Source organism: Dipteris shenzhenensis, chromosome 15 (genome assembly GCF_047967505.1).
Source record: "Dipteris shenzhenensis isolate YYH24624 ecotype China chromosome 15, Dip_SZ_1.0, whole genome shotgun sequence".
NCBI classification, from domain to species: Eukaryota; Viridiplantae; Streptophyta; class Polypodiopsida; order Gleicheniales; family Dipteridaceae; genus Dipteris; species Dipteris shenzhenensis.
This window is the reverse complement of record NC_141610.1, coordinates 12098193-12115926: the sequence shown is the minus strand read 5'-3', so window position 1 is coordinate 12115926 and position 17734 is coordinate 12098193. Positions and strand designations below refer to the sequence as shown.

General features: G+C 43.6%; 1 protein-coding gene across 1 annotated transcript in view; it reads left to right on the top strand.

Annotated features, from left to right (window-relative positions):
- The window catches only part of LOC147893373 (dihydroflavonol 4-reductase/flavanone protein), an 82670-nt gene that overhangs the window by 51765 nt on the left and 13171 nt on the right, over positions 1-17734 (top strand). Inside the window, exons 5-6 of the mRNA XM_087385991.1 lie at positions 4991-5111; positions 5309-5393. Coding sequence (XP_087242117.1) covers positions 4991-5111; positions 5309-5393 — 206 coding nt within the window. The remainder of the gene's footprint in view (positions 1-4990; positions 5112-5308; positions 5394-17734) is intronic.

Sequence of the window (17734 nt, the reverse complement as noted above, 5' to 3'; positions counted from 1 at the left end):
GTAATTTCAAAATCATCACTCACCTTCTTCCTACCTTTTCCCTAAATCCTGACCACTTCCCATAACCCATGAACCAACAAGATCTTGCAGCAACAAATTTCGAAATTAGGGCATACCTGGAGGATCAAATCGTCCAAGATTTTTGCATCAGAAGTTCCTACCTCAGGAGCTGGCTCTGATACCAACTGACACATCCCAGCACTCTTGAAACCTCTGATCTGCAAACAAACACAAGAACACACACAACGTGAGAAAACTGAGCAGGCTGCTCACCACCCAACCATGACATCTACGGGATGTGATCCCGAATCAGGAGATGTCCCCTCCGAGCCACGAGCTGAGCTATTGGCACGAACTCCCAACCAGATCCAAACCAGCCTGGTGTCCCATACCACCAGGTGGCGCTGTGAAGCCTGGGATCTGCTACTGGGCCTTGGGCTACGCTATGATGCAGGCGCGCGTCCGCGACTCAATCCAGGATTAGACCTAGCACCTGGGAACGAAACTTGCTCCCATCAGTTCACTGAGAACTGAACCCCTGGGCCCCTTATATAGACTCGGGCCCCAAGCGCCAAAAATAGCGAAGAGCTCTAACTGATTCGTACCCTTGCCACTCAACTCGAGAATCAAGCCTGCCTAGCTCTAAGCCTCCCCAGGCTACCTGAGCTAGTCTTGTGTACCCAGTACATGTCAGATACCAATCCGTGCACATGACATTATGACCTGTCCAAGCCTCATAAGTTGTGATGGTCTTCAATGCCTTTGTGGGACATCTTTCAAAACGTAATTAGCACACATAAGGGCATCCAACCACAACTTGTTAGGCAAGTGCTTGTCCTTCAACATACACCTACCCATTTGCATCACTGATCTATTCTTGCATTTTGCCACGGGATTTTGTTGAGGAGTGTAAGGTACCGTGCACTGATGATGAATGCCACGGGAAGCTAAAAAGACAACAAACTTCTTTGACATATATTCACCCCCCTGTCTGTATTGAGGTGAGCAATTTGGAGCCCACTCTCATTCTCAGCCAAGGCAATAAAATGCATGAAGCATGTAGAAACTTCAGATTTGGATTTCAATGAAAAAATCCACGTGTACCTGGTGAAGTCATCAATAAATGTGACAAAATAATGGAATCCCCCATGAGTTGCAACCCACATGGGTCCACAAACATCACTATGAACCAAATAAAGCTTGCGTGAGGCATTAACTCTCCCAACCTTGGGAAATGTAGAACGGTGCATCTTACCAAGCAAACAAGGTTCACAAACATGCTTTGAAGGCATATGCATTTTGGGAAGATCAACAACCATACCATTCGTACGTAACTTCACCAAAGTCCCAAAGTTGGGGTGTCCAAACGTCTCATGCCACAAATTGGTATATGCTATGGTAGAGGAATCAACAGCAAAGGCATTTGCATCTGCAAATCCAGCATCATCCAAGCATGTGTCATAGGCATCCAGTCTATACAGTCCTCTAGTCAATGTCCTAGTCAAGGCCATGGTAAAGGCATGTGTAGCCTCATACATTGCATATCGAACACCATAAAAAAGAACCTAATAGCCACAAGTAGCTATGGTTGAAATAGAGATAAGGTTCTTGCGAATGCTTGGAACATAAAGCACATTCTCTAGAGTGACAAGACCACCAGAAACAAAAGTAAGAGCAACTTGCCCAACGCCTTTCACTTTATCTGATGCATTATTGGCACATGTGACGCTCTCCCCCTTAGATGTATGCTTAAGTGAGCTGAATAACTTCCTGTAGGAAGTAATGTGCTTGCTAGCACCACTATCAAAGAACCAGGCATGAGATACATCAGAAATTGTCATGCATGCATCATGAACATCAGGATTATACTGACATGTAACCAAGAAAGCCCAATGTTGGTCTTGTGCAAAATTTAGCTGACTCATGTCGATCTTTTGGATTACGAGAACCAGATACTGCAAGACCAGACTCTTTCTTCTTTTTTTCATATGCAATTCTCTTTTTGCATTTAGAGATATCATGCCCAAGTTTCCTGCAGTAGTTGCATCTTTTCTTCTTCTTGTTATCCCCCGAAGAAGAGGCACCATGGGAGTGACCAGCATGTGAATGAGGGGGTTTAACAGCTGGAACTTTGCCTTTGCCTTTGTTTTTGTGCTGGGCAGCAAAGGCTTGTTCACTAGCCATAGAAGTATTGCGATTTGCACAGCTTTGTTCCTCCTGAAGGAGAAGAGCAACCAGCTAGTCAAAAGAATAATGGTTGGCATTTCCAGCTGCAACCAACCTCAATGTAGTAGCAAAGCCCTGATAAGAGTCATGCAACCCATCAAGGGTATTAGAAACAAGCTGAGAATCAGGCACCACTTCATCAATATTAGCCGATTTCTCTTTCAAATCTTTCACATCGGTAAGATAGGCATCCATGTTACCACTCTCTTCAAGCTTCAAGTCCTTCAACTGCTCGTGGAGATAGGCAACCTTCACCTCATTCTGCACCTTATATAAGGATGCAAGCTGATCCCACGCTTGCTTTGTTGTCTTGCAAGACCGGATATGAGGGATAATGACCCTTTTAACCGAAAGAGCAATCAAGACATGTGCTTTGGCATCACGACCATCCCATTGAATCTGCTCTTGTGTAGGAGGCAAAGTACTTGTAGTAGAAGATGCAGTTGCTCCAGAAGTAGCATTAGACCCATCATCTGATGAGCCTGAAGCAGTACCTATAGCACGAGAGGCGGTAGGTGTAGCACCAAAAGCTGCATTGCGTGTAGGCTTGGCCTCAGAGCCTCAAACAATGTGTCACAAATTCGTTGCAACCAATACATGCCCCATCATATATGACCACATGGGGTAATTTGTGCCATCAAGCTTGTCCTCAGCCCCAAGCATCCCAAACAAATCATCCTTGACACTAGTCATGGTGCTGATATTCAAGGCAAATGCACCAACTGGCAAAGCAAATGAGAAGGAAACCTCTCTAAATCAATTGGCAAAATTCTGCTCAAGCTTCAAAGCTTATCACTGCAAAAGACTCTACTGTCCGAAGGTGTACTTGTTGCAAAAAATCCCCAAAAGGCCTTCCAAGGCAACACGGGGCCTTTCCAAAATGCAAATGAAGCAGAAATTGGAAAGAACCAATGCAACAAAGGCTTACCTAATGATGTAGCCCAAAAGTACAGTGGGGAAAAGGCTTTGAATGCGAGCAGAGGGATTCACCCTTGAAGGAGAGGTGAAAACGAGAGCAAATGGCAACGAGAGATAGGATGTGAGGGATAATTATCTAGGTCAATATCGACCATTTGTTAAACCGACACTTTTTTATACTAGAAGCATTTTAAAAGAGCTTGTAATAGTATTTCTATGAAGAGCTTGATCTACTCCTAATGGTATAGGATTGCTTGGTGTTGCCTTTCTAAGAGCCTTGGGGAGAGGAAACACATGTTTTTGGTAGTTTTGGACTCCTTTAACATGCAGAAGCCATTGTATACGAGTAGGCAATCAATTTCTTATCACTAATTTGGTAGCACTACAAGGCATAAAAGTATTGTTCCATAGATTTGGGAAAAAAATAATTTCTCTACAAGAAAATGTATTTGATCATTGCCTTTTCCATGCGCAAGCTACACTATCCTAACGTTATGAGAAATTTATTGACTTGGGAAGAACAACCATGCATCATGGTTACACCATGATAAATAGAGGTTTGTATAGTGAAGACAAGAAGTAGGGAAGCATTCTCTTAGGAGAAAACTAATTTGATAATTTCCTTGACCATGATAATTCTACATGACCAGGATGCGAAAATGTTGGCATGGAAAGGAAAAATTATACATCGAGGTTACTTCGTGCTTTTTTATCCCTCTTTCCCTTGGCAACCAATATAAAGAATTGATTCTAAAATTTGGCATTTAATTTGGCATCATGGAGGTGTCAATTGTGCTTGGGAAAAAGAAACAAAAGCAATAGTGTCAATAAAACTTAATGAATTTGCTTAGGTAACATGGCATGCATTTTTATGCCTTGCTAATGTTAAACTACATGAATTCTTGCAAACACATTATACTTGGAAACAGCTAGAGATTTATAATCACGATTGCATCTTTTTGGTAGCGCTCTGGGTTGGGCCTCATATCTAAGAAGACGACTGTGTGTTTGTAGCTAGTTAAGAGGAGGCATTTATTCTTCTATGATCCCTTTTACTCTCGCTTCCAACAAACTCTATCAAATTTGCTGCTACAAACTCCTGTTCTTGAAGGTGCTAATTCTATGCACTCTTTTGGGCCCAAACCTGAATCTATCGATGCCCAATTCCTTTGGAATCATGGTTACGTTACTCATGCCGTTGTAGACGCTCCTTTGGTTCAATACATAGCTTGTAAGGTTGAAGGCATCAGCTTGATTGTAATGGGTCTTAAGGTCTAGGTTTCCAAGTTGTATTCTATGGGATGCCGCTTAAACCCTATGGGACCCATCAAGCATGTGTAATGTGCTTTCTTTTCCTTAATATGGTTGTATCTTATATTCTTCAAGCTGAAATTCCCAATTTTTGGTGGCCTTCACATGGGAGGTGCATTTTTATGACTTTATGATGCTTTTTTAAGTAAAGCACTTTAGAGTAGTAAAGAAGGGACACTATGAAAATCATTTTTTAAGTAAAAGTAGTTTAGGGTACTAAAGAAGGGCACCATAAAAATCATTTGTCAATTTTACTCTTGTTAATTCTATCTTTTGTGTTTATAAATGTGCATGTGAAATTGCTCTATGAATGTTGATTGTGAGAATTATTGCTATACTTGTTTTAGCTAATACTATAGCTATAATAGCTATATTGTTTGTGAGAATTATAGCTATAATTGTTTTAGCTCTTGCCTCTAATACTTTTAATAATTTGCAGAAGCTTTGATAGACCTAATGGCACTTGTCTTAGCCTTCTCTAATTCTATACATCAGCTACAGACTAAACATGAAATTGTGGAATTTTCATGTGCAGCGACCAAGCGCTTTGAACTTGCAAGCCATTCAAATTTGGCTACAATCCGCAGTTGCTGGAAGGGAATTTCTGTATATCCTCTATTCATTGGTGTTTGTATCAACTTTCATGCCCATAAAGTGTAAGCAATGTTCACAAAGAGCTGTCATGTGTTAATAATGGAACACGTTCTTTATCCCCTCCAAACCCTTGTATTTTCTCTTTTTTATTGTTATAGTTAGTTGATATGTTGCTGTTCATTTCGATGATGCTTCCTATGTAGAAGGTGGATATGGGAGATCTCATAATGTTTACTTTATGGTCTTTAATGCTTTGCAGTTGCCATGATACCAGTGATCTGTTTGTCTCTTGGTTATGTGGCACAATATCTGAAGGATAATTTCAATAATGCTTATCTTTACCGGTGAGCTGCATTTCCTTCCTATATGTATTTCAGTGTAACTTTATGGTGTTTGTTTCTTAATAAGACTGCAATGCTTTGTAAGTATACATTTAAAGTTGGTACTGGATGGCATGATAACATGTAATTGTGGACTGCTGAAAGCGAGACTCAATTAGGTAAGGTGTGCACATTTTTTTTTTTCGAGTAACCAAGGTCATCCAATTTCATTACTTTGTAACCAAGATCATCTAGTCCATTCGGTTATGCTAGTTGTTCCTTTATAAGATTGCAATGCTTCGTAAGTGTACGTTAGAGTTGGTACATGATGGCATGATAACATGTAGTTGTGGACTGAAATGAAGCTTCAAGATCATTCTTGAAATCTGCAATTTTGTTTTCACTCATGCCTGTGAGTAGTATATCATCCATATAAAGGATGACAATCAGCAAATCCCTTTTATTCTTTCTTGACTTATAGGGAAAAGAAGAAGAAGAGTCACGCCTCTCTGAGGACCTGAAAGACAAAGCCAAGCAACTGAACCCGAGGTCATGAAGAAAGGGTGATGGGCAAGCCAAGCCATGAAGAAATTTCTGCAAGGCCCTTTGGAATGAGATGGATGAGACTTTCTGGTATTAGCGATCGAATGATAGAAGTCACTAATACCAGAGAGGTTGCTGCAACATGTGAAGGGGATGACACTGCACCTTGCATAGGAGAAACCCAAATCTGTAAAACTGCCTCGGTGAGGTCCTCCTTTGCATATAAGGCATCTGGAATCCTGAGACTGTTGGCAAAGCGACCTCTCTTATGAGGCTCCAAAATCATCAACACCATTGGAAAGTGGTCTGAGATATGGACCCCGAGAGCAATGCATGTCAAACCATCTTTATCCAAAGTCCAATCGTCAACATAGAATCTGTCAATGCGTGCATGTATGGGCATTTGAGGTCTCCAGTTCGACCATGAGGACTGGAGAGACTGTGACGGAGTGTGGAAAGCATCATCCAACCAAACATCTCTATCACTGAACTGAAATAAAAAGGCATTCCAAGCTGCTCTCTCCAAGGAATGGATACCTCCTTCTCTACCCCCTCCTTCTTATCAGAAGGCAACTCCACCATGTTGAAGTCACCCCTTATGACCCAAGAATCTGCAATGGAGTCCCAAGAAAGAAGTTCCTTTCATAGAAGGACACGGTCTCCTCGATTATTAGGGGCATAAAGATTGAGAAAACCAACCTTATGTCCGCCAATCAAAAGAATGATGCACTGAGCTTTGAAGGGAACAATGATACCGTGTCGAACCACTAAGGCGAGAAAGGGATCTGAAACTGAAATGCATGTCCCGACTGCCCCCCTAGTACCCAAGGCAGGTAATCAAAACGTGTGACGTGAAAGGAATTTCCCTGACTTAGAACAATTTGTGGCATCCATCTTGTGCTCTTGAATGAGAAGAATGTCAATAGAGCCCGGTGTAACACCGAGCTGAGTACGGATAAGATGCCTACAACGGCGATGAAGTATGCCACCGAGGCCCTGTATGTTCCAACTAACAATCCTCATCGGCGGCGGTATGAAGTAGTGTGGAACGCCTTACCCGATGTGGTGGCGGAAACAAACCCCTCAATGGGGGAAGACCTCCTGCTCGAGGAGAAGTAGGCGGAGGAAAACCCATGAGTGAATGAACCCTTCCACTTGGGGAGGGAGTCAACCCGGGATCAAAAGGAATGCCAACCACTGCCTTATCGAAGGTGGAAGGCACGAAATCAAAATCCTCATTCGGAAGGTTTGCTAGGCCGAAAAAAGAATCCATGAGGTTCAAGTTTGGCATCAGGGTACGTAAGATGCCTGCAGTTGAAATTGGAGAGATTGTGGATGCAACCCCCTTCCCTCTATTCAGAAAGGAAGACGTGGAAGAAGGATGAGCTTGCTCCTGAGAACCTTGACTACGAGCAATAGGGTCAGGTGAGGGAGCTGCAATCGGGACAGCATCTGGAGCAGAATCCTGAGGTAAGCAAAGGGGTAACCTAAGGTACCACTGGGAGGGGGACTGAAGTTTGGGCAGCCTCCTGAGCAATAGCCTCTGGAACTGCAGAAGAAGTAGCAATGGAGGTCCCAACATGAACATGAACAGTAGCCTCATTGGGACCATCCACCAGAACGGGAATGTCCATGGTCTCCAACGGAGTGGCCGTGAAACAACAGTCATCTAATCTGTCGGTGGTGGAGCTCGGATTGAGAACAGAGCCCATCGAAGGACCACAGGTGCCATAGGTGTTGATTGTGTAGTGAGGTCGGTGCTGGAGGAGCACTCTATCTAGGAGGAGGGGTACCAGCACTCTGTCGTGGTGGAGCACTCTGAGGAGGTCGAGGAGGAGCTGTACGAGAAGGCTTTTTTGGCCTCTTCTTCTTTCTGGGACAATCTCTAGCGGAGTGCCCAAAGGTTCTACAGATCCTACACTAATCCTGTCTGCCCGATATTTCAACTCTTTGTCGAAAAGAGGAACCATTTGGGCATTGTAGCATGATATTGTCATCAGATATGTTCGGATCATCAACGATGACCCTAACTCTAGGTATCCGGTGTGATTTGATTGCGTCTACTGCAATCGAAGGCAATCCAAGATGGGGGAGATCTCAGCGCAGGTCTACGCCTCTTTGCGCAAGTAGTCTGTCTTCTGTGTTGTCTACAGCACAGTGCAATGCCTTGGTCTGAGGCGCTTCTGGTTGTCTGATGGTTGCACTCGGCACTATCGGACTGGGTGCGATCCATGCTGTTTGCGTGGCCCAGTCTTGATATTGTGGCCAATGTTGGGGTTGTTGCCAGTTAGAGGTGTATAAAGGGGATCAAAGGCGAGGTGCACTTGCTTCTCGACTGACTAGGCATATGTGCATAGGCTGTGCAGCCAAACAAATTGAGGTAGTCAACCTTGGGTTTTTTGTCATACCAAGCCTCAAACGAAGTAATGGTTTCTAAGACCTTGGTTTATTCGAAATGTGTGCTGCACACATTATTGCCTCCGTCCCAAATGTGTGTCCTTAATCATGCATCTGCCATTTCCCTGAGAGACCTTCTTTTCTTTTCACAACACCATTTTGCTGAGGTATATATGGAGCTTTACATAGATGCTAACTGCCCTCTCTACTTTTAGAAATCTTTGAAGGCATCTGATTTTCTGTTGTTCTCAAAGTCTGCACTTTGCGTCGTGACTCATTCTCAACCATAGCATTGGAACACATCAGATTTTTCTTTTAAAGGACAAAACCTTGAGAACCTTGAAAAATCATCTATGAAGGTCACAGAATACAAATGCTGTCCCAAAGATAGTGTCCTGGTAGGACCACACAGATCAGTGTGCATGAGCTGCAATTTTGTTTCAATTTTAATGGATCCATCTCTCGGAAAGGTGTTCTTGTGCATCTTTCCCAGAATGCACCCTTCTGAACATGGCAAGAGTCTTCAATGAAGGCATATTTTGTATCATCCTATGTCTCTGCAATAACTGTAAACTTCCATAGTTCACATGGCCAAATCTTGCATGCCATAATTCTGCAGTTTTTATTGCAGAAGTAACTGTTGCCACACATGCATTTTGACAGGCTGCTGTCATGTTTGTCCAAGCGTAACCTCTTCTCCCAAAAGAGGGAGCTGATAGTAACGTCCTCTTAATCCATGGCACATAAAGACGATCTGAAAGGCATAAATCAGGCCCATTAATTGATGATAGCAAAATGTTTCCAAGTCTGTTCACACGGTATGAAGAATTATTGGCATAAGATACTCTCTTGCCAAGTGGAGCAGGCTGTAGATGTTAGCAGTGATGTGTCTAGGGGTCAAAATACCAGACTGCTGAAGCATCACTCAACTAAGTGGAGAAAAAACCTTAGATAAGGGAAAAAGTGCCCAAACCTGCTAATTAACTACTACATTGGCATTGCCTTAATATACTGATACTGCCAACATGGGAGCCAAGGATTGGTCTGAGGAGGAAAATTTTTCCATCTTTTATTCAAAGGAGAGAACATCTGATTATAGTGCTACAATAGACCTTGGAGTAGGCTGTGGGTCTAGAGTCTAGGCTTTCACCTAGGCCCTTGAGTCTAGAGAGGACTATGATTAGACAAAGGTTTTCTAGACTCTAACAGCCTAGCTATATGTAATGAAACTTATGATACATGGACCATCTATATTTTGCCTATTGAGCCCCCCCCCCCCCAGCATCCCCTCCCCCCCCCCCCCCCCAACCACCACCACCACCCAACCCCCCCTTGAAAACGACCTCTATTAATTATGAAAAAGCCCCAAGAGAAAAATGCTCTCAAGGTAAGAGTACATCATGTATAGCATGAGGAAAACTATGGAGGGTTAGAACCCCACTCAACAAAAGAAAAGCACTAAGATTGAAAGTGCCACCTCAAACTTGTAGAACTCTCGGAAAAAAAGGGACAGCCTTTCCACTCTAAGGAAGAAAGTTCTCCTTGCAGAAGCAGCCTTGCATACTTATCATATGACAATCAAAGTGTGTCCAATGTCTGTCCATATACTAGCCGTGGTGTGAGTGGAGAGGGCCTCTGTGCATTTGGATCTCCAAATTTGTAAGGCTTAAATGCTCAATACAATCCCCGACCAAGTGTCCACTGTTAAGAAATAGATGATCATAGCATCCAATACCAATTGGACTATGTGTACCTAAGTAAAGTGGGTTGTCGAATGTTCTAGTTGTATGCTAGGCTTATGACACACATAGGTGCTATGTGCCAACAGGTTGTAATCACCTCCTTGCAAGTGAGACACTTGGAGGTGGAGTGCTTAGAGTAGAACAAGTGAACTCTTCCATTTGTCGATTTAAGGTCTTGTGCATGAGTGTGTGAGACACCTTCGTGACTTGTATTCTCTCTGTGAACAATAAGAACTTTGTGTTACTTGTGACATATTGCCTCTCTTTCTACATTCTACATGCACTTCTCTCTCAACTGTAACATGGTATGAGAGCCAGGGTTGAGGCTCACCGTTCGAGCTTTTCTTTGTCCCTCTCTTGCTCGAGAGAAAGAAAGAAAGAAAGATATATTAACGTCCTCGGAAGACCTTGTGGGCCTATGGGATAAAGTACACAAAAAAAAAGATAGCTCATACAAGCCTCACGGGGCTGAAGCAAAAGCAAAGGCTATGCTAAGGCCCTTTTGCTGAATGCTATGCTAAAATATGGAGCCAAAAGCTCAAACAAAGAAACTCAAAGACAACCTCAAATTTGAGTTGAGGTTTGAGACTCAGAAACCAAAACCCAGCGCCGTGGTAGCTCTTCGATGTGCTGCGAAGATCTCTCAGATCGGTATTTGTCGGGTTGTCTCGCGCTGTGGAGGAGGACGTGGTCTCCTTGATTGCTTAATCCGATGTGCTATATCAAGGGTGATGCCTCGTCTCTAGTGATCTCCTCTGAGGAGAGTTGAGATAGGTCATACCTCGATCGTGCGTGCTTTGGTCCCACTCCGTGTCAGTCTATGTGCACATCACTTGGTGGCATCGTTTTTGCTCTCTCCCTTGATCCCTATTGGCCTCATATCAACTATCTCCTCCTCCTCCACTCCATTGTGCCTTGGAGCTGACTCAAATGCATAGAAATATGTGACCTGCCTTTGTGCTCGGTCTGCCTCAGTATCCTGTGGCATGGCCATCTCTTGTTGCTCTCTGATCTGTCGCAGTAGGATCTCTCAGAGTCGCATCTCCATCAGGTATAGCCCAATAGAGACTTGGTCTTGAAATTGGATGTGTCGCGCGCGAGTAGACCAAAGCCCTGTCCCTCTTGGAAGCGGCAGTGGTATCGTCCCCGGATCTCATATTAGTCTGGGCAGGCGCATATAAAATGCTATTCTCGACAATCTCTAGCTGGGTAGCCAGACTCTATGCATAAAAGTCACTGTTTGAAAGATGGCATTGATGTGAAGTGGTGTTAGAGAGAGAGAGAGAGAGAGAGAGAGAGAGAGAGAGAGAGAGAGAGATTCTGGAAGAGTAAACATGAGTACCTACACGATAGTCTGGAAGAGTAAACATCCATACATCAGTTTAAGACGGAGAGCCTTTTGGTTTTGATTTAAACTCTCTGATTAGTGCTACGCCTTACGGTAAATTGTCCATTTTCCATCCTTTCTGGCAGCCCTGACTTTAGCTAATTTAGTTGCCTTAATCTTGAGTTGAGCTTGTGTAAGCTCCTCTGCTATCCATACTTTGGTGCGCTTCAGCTTGTAAGATTGTCGAAGAAGCTTAATCCGCATATCTTTTGACTTGAATGTAAGGATTGCATGACCTTTATAGTGCAAAATAGAAGCTGGCTTGGAGTTGTTGTCATCATCCTGCTCATCATCATTCACCCATTGGATGTTGGGCAAGCTTGCTTTGATCTTTGCCAATATTTCACTATATGCGTGCTCCTCTTTGTACCAATCTTCTAGGAGTCCCTCTATTCTAATCTTCAGCGCATTATCACATCTAGCTTCGTGTTCTTTAATCTCTGCTTGAATATCAAACTTGCTTTGTTGTCCACTTCCACAATCACTTCCTTCTTAGCAGTTTGTAATTTAGTGTGAACAAGATCTTTAACTGTAGAGACTAGCTGCGGGGTAGCGGGGGAATCCTTACAAGGTTTTACAGCCTCATCACTTATTGCCTGTTTACCAGGCCCTTCCGGAATGTGAAGTCGGGCCTTTACTTTTGCCAGCTCCAATCATAGCTCTCTCACTTCCTGTTGTAGATAAAAAATCTGATCCTGTTGCCTGAGGATGGGTCGTTTTGAGCCTTCTTGTTGGTAATTCTGTGCATATGGAGAGGGTGTCGTGGCTGCAATTGTGGAGTACCAAGTATTGATGGATGTTGAAGGAGTTGAGGGAGTTGAGGGGGACTTGGAGGAGAGCGTAGGCCAGTTCATAATTGGCTGTCTATTGAACCCCCTAGCTTAACCTAACCCCTGGGTTGGGTTGGGGGTTTAGCCCAACTCGGGGTTAGGGTTAGTTTGGTTGCTTCTAACGGGTACGGAGGTACGGGCTGCTACTGATGGATTGTAAGGTACGGGCTGCTGCTAACGGGTTGTACGGACGGGGGAGAGGTACGGACGGGAGGACTAGGACTAGGTACAGACGGGAGGTATGGAGAGTTGTTGACGGGGGAGGTAGGGAGGTACGGCTCCGGGCTGTGGTACGGACGATGAAGGTATGGATGGAGGGTACGGACGATGCGCTATGGTAGTGACGACGAAGGTACGGATGGAGGTGCGACAAAGGTTACGGACGGGCTGTACGGTACTGAGCGGCTGTACGGAGAGTGAGAGGGTAGAGGAGGAGGACTGAAGGAGGGAGGAGGAGGAGGAGGAGGAGGAGGAGGGCGGGGGGGGGGAGAGAGAGAGAGAGAGAGAGAGAGAGAGAGAGAGATTCCTTTGCTAGGCTGATTGTGTTGGGAGTGTAGTTTCTAGTTGAGAGAGAGGAGCCTATTCTCTATTCTTGGTGGTCAGAGTGCATAAGTCAAGTTGCAGATTGTAATGCAGTCTTCTTGATCTTTGGAGTTCGAGGCAGGATCTTGACTTGGAGTCTTCATGGAAGTTATAGAGGACTTCAAGAGCTATATTTTTGCTCTACATCGCTTCAATCTGAGTTTTCTATCAGATTCTGTCAAATCTGCCTCCTGAATGTCACTTCATTTTCCTTTATCACGTTTCTCCTTGGATGTATTTGAGACTATCAAGAAGCATAAAGCAAAGAGAGAAAGCCAGAGAAAGTCAAACAAAGTGAAACAGAGAGAGCGCATTGAGGTAAAGGAGCAAGCAATAGAGTGACAGAACAGGGAGCCTCTTCAAGCCGTGTGCAGGAGATGAACTCAAGAGGCCTCTGTTTCAAAATCTGTCTGTTTCATGAAATTCAAAAGGGTCCAAAACCCTTTCTTTCTATCTGCAATCCTTGTTTCTGTGAGAGAATTGTACGTGGAGATTTTCCAAAGAAGCGCGACGTGAAGAAATCTCAACAAAGGTTCTCTGAAGTTTTTCCAAAGTGAGAGATAAGGCGTTTCTGTATGACACTTGTTACCTTGATTTTTTAGCCCTTTTCCCTTCTCAAAGGTCTAAAACTGGTCAAACAAGAGCATTGACTTTATATGGCCAAATGTTTGGTCCACTTTTCACTTGAAAGAGCTGGTATTATTGAGATTCTTGACTATGTTATTTGCAGCAATTGTGCATTTCTATGTGAATACAAATCGCAGAAGCAAAGGCCATTTTCTCCTGGTGATGGTTATGTTCTAACTGCAAGTCTAACCCGAGTAGTTCAACTCATTGAGTATTGAGCGCAGCTTCAGCTCTGTTTCCTTTACTTGCAGCAAGCATCATCTTTGTGAAGGTTCAATGGCTCCTGAGGGAAAGTATTTTGTTGGAAAGAACACAAAGCATTGAAATCTTCGTAAGGATGTATCTTATGCATCCTTCTTTGTTTCTTGATGATCTTATGGTGACTTTACATATTCCATGTGTGAGATGAAATTACTTTTATCATCGACAACTTGTGGAAACATGGGCAAATGTGTGTGCGCTCTGCATGGTTCTAAGTGTGAACCCAACCTGGTGGACTACATTGGCTTTGTGCGAAATCTTGGTGGCTCCTTATCGACATGGCATGAGTGGCAACATACTGATATACATTCGTGTGATTATTTTGTAAACATTCTCTTTAGCTAGTGGGCTTTTTGTTTTTAGTGAAGGATGCTTGATCAAGAGAGGGTGTTGAGAAATAGATGATCATAGCATCCAATACCAATTGGGCGATGTGTACCTAACTGGGAGTGGGTTGTCTACGGTTCTAGTTGTATGCTAGGCTTATGACACATATAGTGCTATGTGGCAACAAGTCGGAATCACCTTCTTGCATGTGAGACACTTAGAACAAGTGGATTCTTCCATTTGTCTATTTAAGGTCTTGTACATGAGTGTGTAAGACACCTTTGTGAACAATAGAAACTTTGTGTTGCTTTGTGACATCTTGTCTCTCTTTCTATATTCCTCATTAGCTTCTCTATCTCTTAATTGTAACACCACCGAGATTGTAGGGAGAGTAGGGGATAAGAGTCATTTCAACAAAATGACGTTGAATTGAGAAAGCCCAAGGGGAGCTATGCGTCTCATAAAACTTGTGAGGCCCAGCCAGGGAGAGCCAAGCCATTCAGCCTCATGTGATGGAAAAGGGAGAGGAAACAAATTTGCACAATGGTTTTTTTCCCCATGCAAAAGACTTCTTTAAGTATGAAAAAAAAGCCCGCAAGAGCAAGCTCGAAGCGGAAGTACATCATGCATGGCATGAAGAAAAAGACCACCCAAAACGGGTCAATAGAGAACCTAGTACAAACTGAAAAGAGCATAAGGGTTTCACAATGTCCTTCCAAAGAATCCTGGCCTATTTGATTCTTAAGGCAATGCTGAATGTACTCCTCAACAGAGAGGCAAGGTGGACAAGAAGAGGAAGCCCAAGCTTGGACCTCTACTGATTTACTGCAATCCTTTTGTGAATAGAAGCACAAAAGGAAAGAGTAATTTTTCTACTCCAAGAGATTTCCAGAGCCTTTTCTCAAAACATTTTTGCAAATCTGCAAAAATTTGAAACTTGTCCCAGTGAGAGGCTCTGGATGGCTTCCGACTTCTAACACAAGCTGGAATCTCCTGGCATTGCTAACAGTGTAATGAAAAAACTGGAGACTCTTCCTATGGTTTCTTGCATCAACCTCTCCCATTCCCCGGGGTCCCATTGCACACCCCCATGCCAAATCCTTCAGCAGCCCAAAGGGATATCTCCCTGGTGGGGAGCCGTAAGTTAAAAAAAAAAGTGTTACTGTATGCCAAATACGATAGGTAGGTAAGGTAATCCGGTTTGGTAAAAGGGACTTCAACATGGTGAAGTTGCCCTTGGACAAAATAAGAGGAAGAGGTGGTGGAGAGATGCTTTGTCAGATGATGCCTTTCACACTTCACCTTATTCACTCTTGTTCTCATGGTCGAACAAGAGATGACAGATGCCCATGAATGTACGAATAGACAAATTTCGAGGTAATGGTTGGGCATTGGTCAAGGTGGCTTAGTATACATTTGACTAGGAGTTTCCACCTTGGATCACTTCACGGTGGTTATGATGATTCAAGGGCCTCGTTTGAGACGTTGTTTTGCTAGTATTAGGATTCGAGATGCTTTGCATGCAGATAAGGGTCCAAAAAAGAATGTCTTACAGATTTGGGTGTCTCGTATGCAAGGTGGAGTGCCATCTCCTTCACATGTGGCAGCAGCCCTTTCTGGTTTTAGTGATTTCTATCATACCATTGTCACTGGTACCGGGAGACATGAGATTCTTAGATGGGAGTTTGACATTGATGCATCTTTCACCAATTGGAATTTAGGACTGCACTTCTTACTCTCCATAAGGGCACCTGGGCTCACCCAAAGGTGTGTTGCAAAAGTTTGACTTCCTAATGGAGGCCAATCACACATTTGGGCACCTTTAATAAGATTTTGGCCAAAGCTATCAGTTTTTGTTTGCAGCCTAATCTTCCAAACCTCATTCATTATGTAGATGGGCTTTGTGCATGGCCACATGATCTTTTTATTTTGCAAGGCTTCTGCAAAGTGGCTAGAGGCTAGCCATTCTAGCCTTGGATTTCGAGAAATCTTGTCACAGAGTAGATTGGAGTTTCTTGAAGGCTACCTTTTATATTTTGGATTCTTAGATGCTTGGATCAGAGGGGTCTCTCCTTTGTACAAATTAGCCCACAGCCAGGTGCTTATCAGAGGGACAAAGGAGAGAGTTTTCTGATTTCTAGAGCAGTCAGACAAGAATGGCCTCTCGTCCCTTTCCTGCATTTCTTTATGGATGAAGCAATGAGCATCTCTTTGACATCTCAAGCTGGCATTATTGGGCTAAGACTTCCCCTGGGACAAGATGAGGAGGTCTTGGACATGAGCTTGTGGATGACACTGCTATATTTTTGGATGCCACTCCACAAACTCAATTCTTTTAGGGCAGTCTGGGATCGATTTTGTTCAGCGACTAGGGCAAATATCAATTGGAATAAATCCAATGGCTTAGATGACGACACTCTAGATTGGCTTGATGATTATAGTTTTACTTGGATTCACAGGGGAGTCTCTATCAGGTACTTGGGCTGCCAGGTTGGCGTGGGTATCTCTCCACAACAATACTTTGCTCCTATGTTTAAGTATCAGGAGAAACTCTTTTGGAGTTTAGTCAAACTTCCAAGGGTTGATAACTAGCTACTCCTGGCTACAGTATGGTTTATTTGCTCTTGTTGGTGAGACTCTTAGGATTGCATCTCTCAACTCAAAAGGCCTATCAGGAATTTCTATGGAGCAAGCTAGATGGTTCGGGAGACAACACCAGAGCCAGGCTGGCTTGGGAGACCTTGATTCTCCCCATGCACGAAGGGGGCCTTAGTATCATTGATCTAGACTTGCAGTGCAAGGCCTTGCTATGCAAGGTGGTGGTTAGGGGGCTTTTGCCAGGACAAGAATATTGGAAGGTTTTTTTTCCGTTGCAGACAATCTTGTTCTCCTTCTGTAGGTGAGGATTGGATAGATAGCATTGGGTGGATCTTCACTCCATCTCCTCTCAAGGTTCCTTCGTCCCCTCTTATGGCTACTATCCTGAAAGCTTAGGGCAAGTTCAAGAGTACTCTTCAGAGAGTTCCCCCTTCCTCTCTAGAAGATAAAGTAGGCTGCCTGTCATGTGGAATGACAATATACTTGATGATCATGGCAGACCACTCTGGTACTTCTCAGTATATGCAGTGGTCTAGATGTGAGAGATGCCTCGCTTCCTCAATGGGCTCTTGGAAAGGTTTCAAAAACCTTCTAGATGACAGTAAACAACAATTAGTAAGTACCTCATAGGGAAATGCAAAGAGAATTGACCATATTGATGCAGCCATACCCTTGGATTGGGTTGATAAAAGTGACATGCCTCACTATTGCTCTACTTGACTTGGGGATTTTATGAGGTCAAGTATTCCTTTTCAAAAATCATAGGATTACAATGAGGTTCAGATGGGGATCTTGGTTTTTTATGTTCACTTTAGGGGCAGGTTGTACAGGTCTAGAGATGATGATATCCTTGTGGACGTTGTTTTTGAGCCTGTTAGGGTTTTTGGGCCAGTGTTTCTTGGCTTCAGGATGGTATCTAGACCCTAACCTAGATCACATTCACTTGGGTTCATGGAGGATTTTGCTCTATGGAGGTGTTCCCATAAAGTATTTGGAGTGGGATCCCGTGGAGTGAGAGAGTGGGAGTGGGAGGGGAGTGGATTGATGCAAGGCATTGATAGAAGAGCCTCC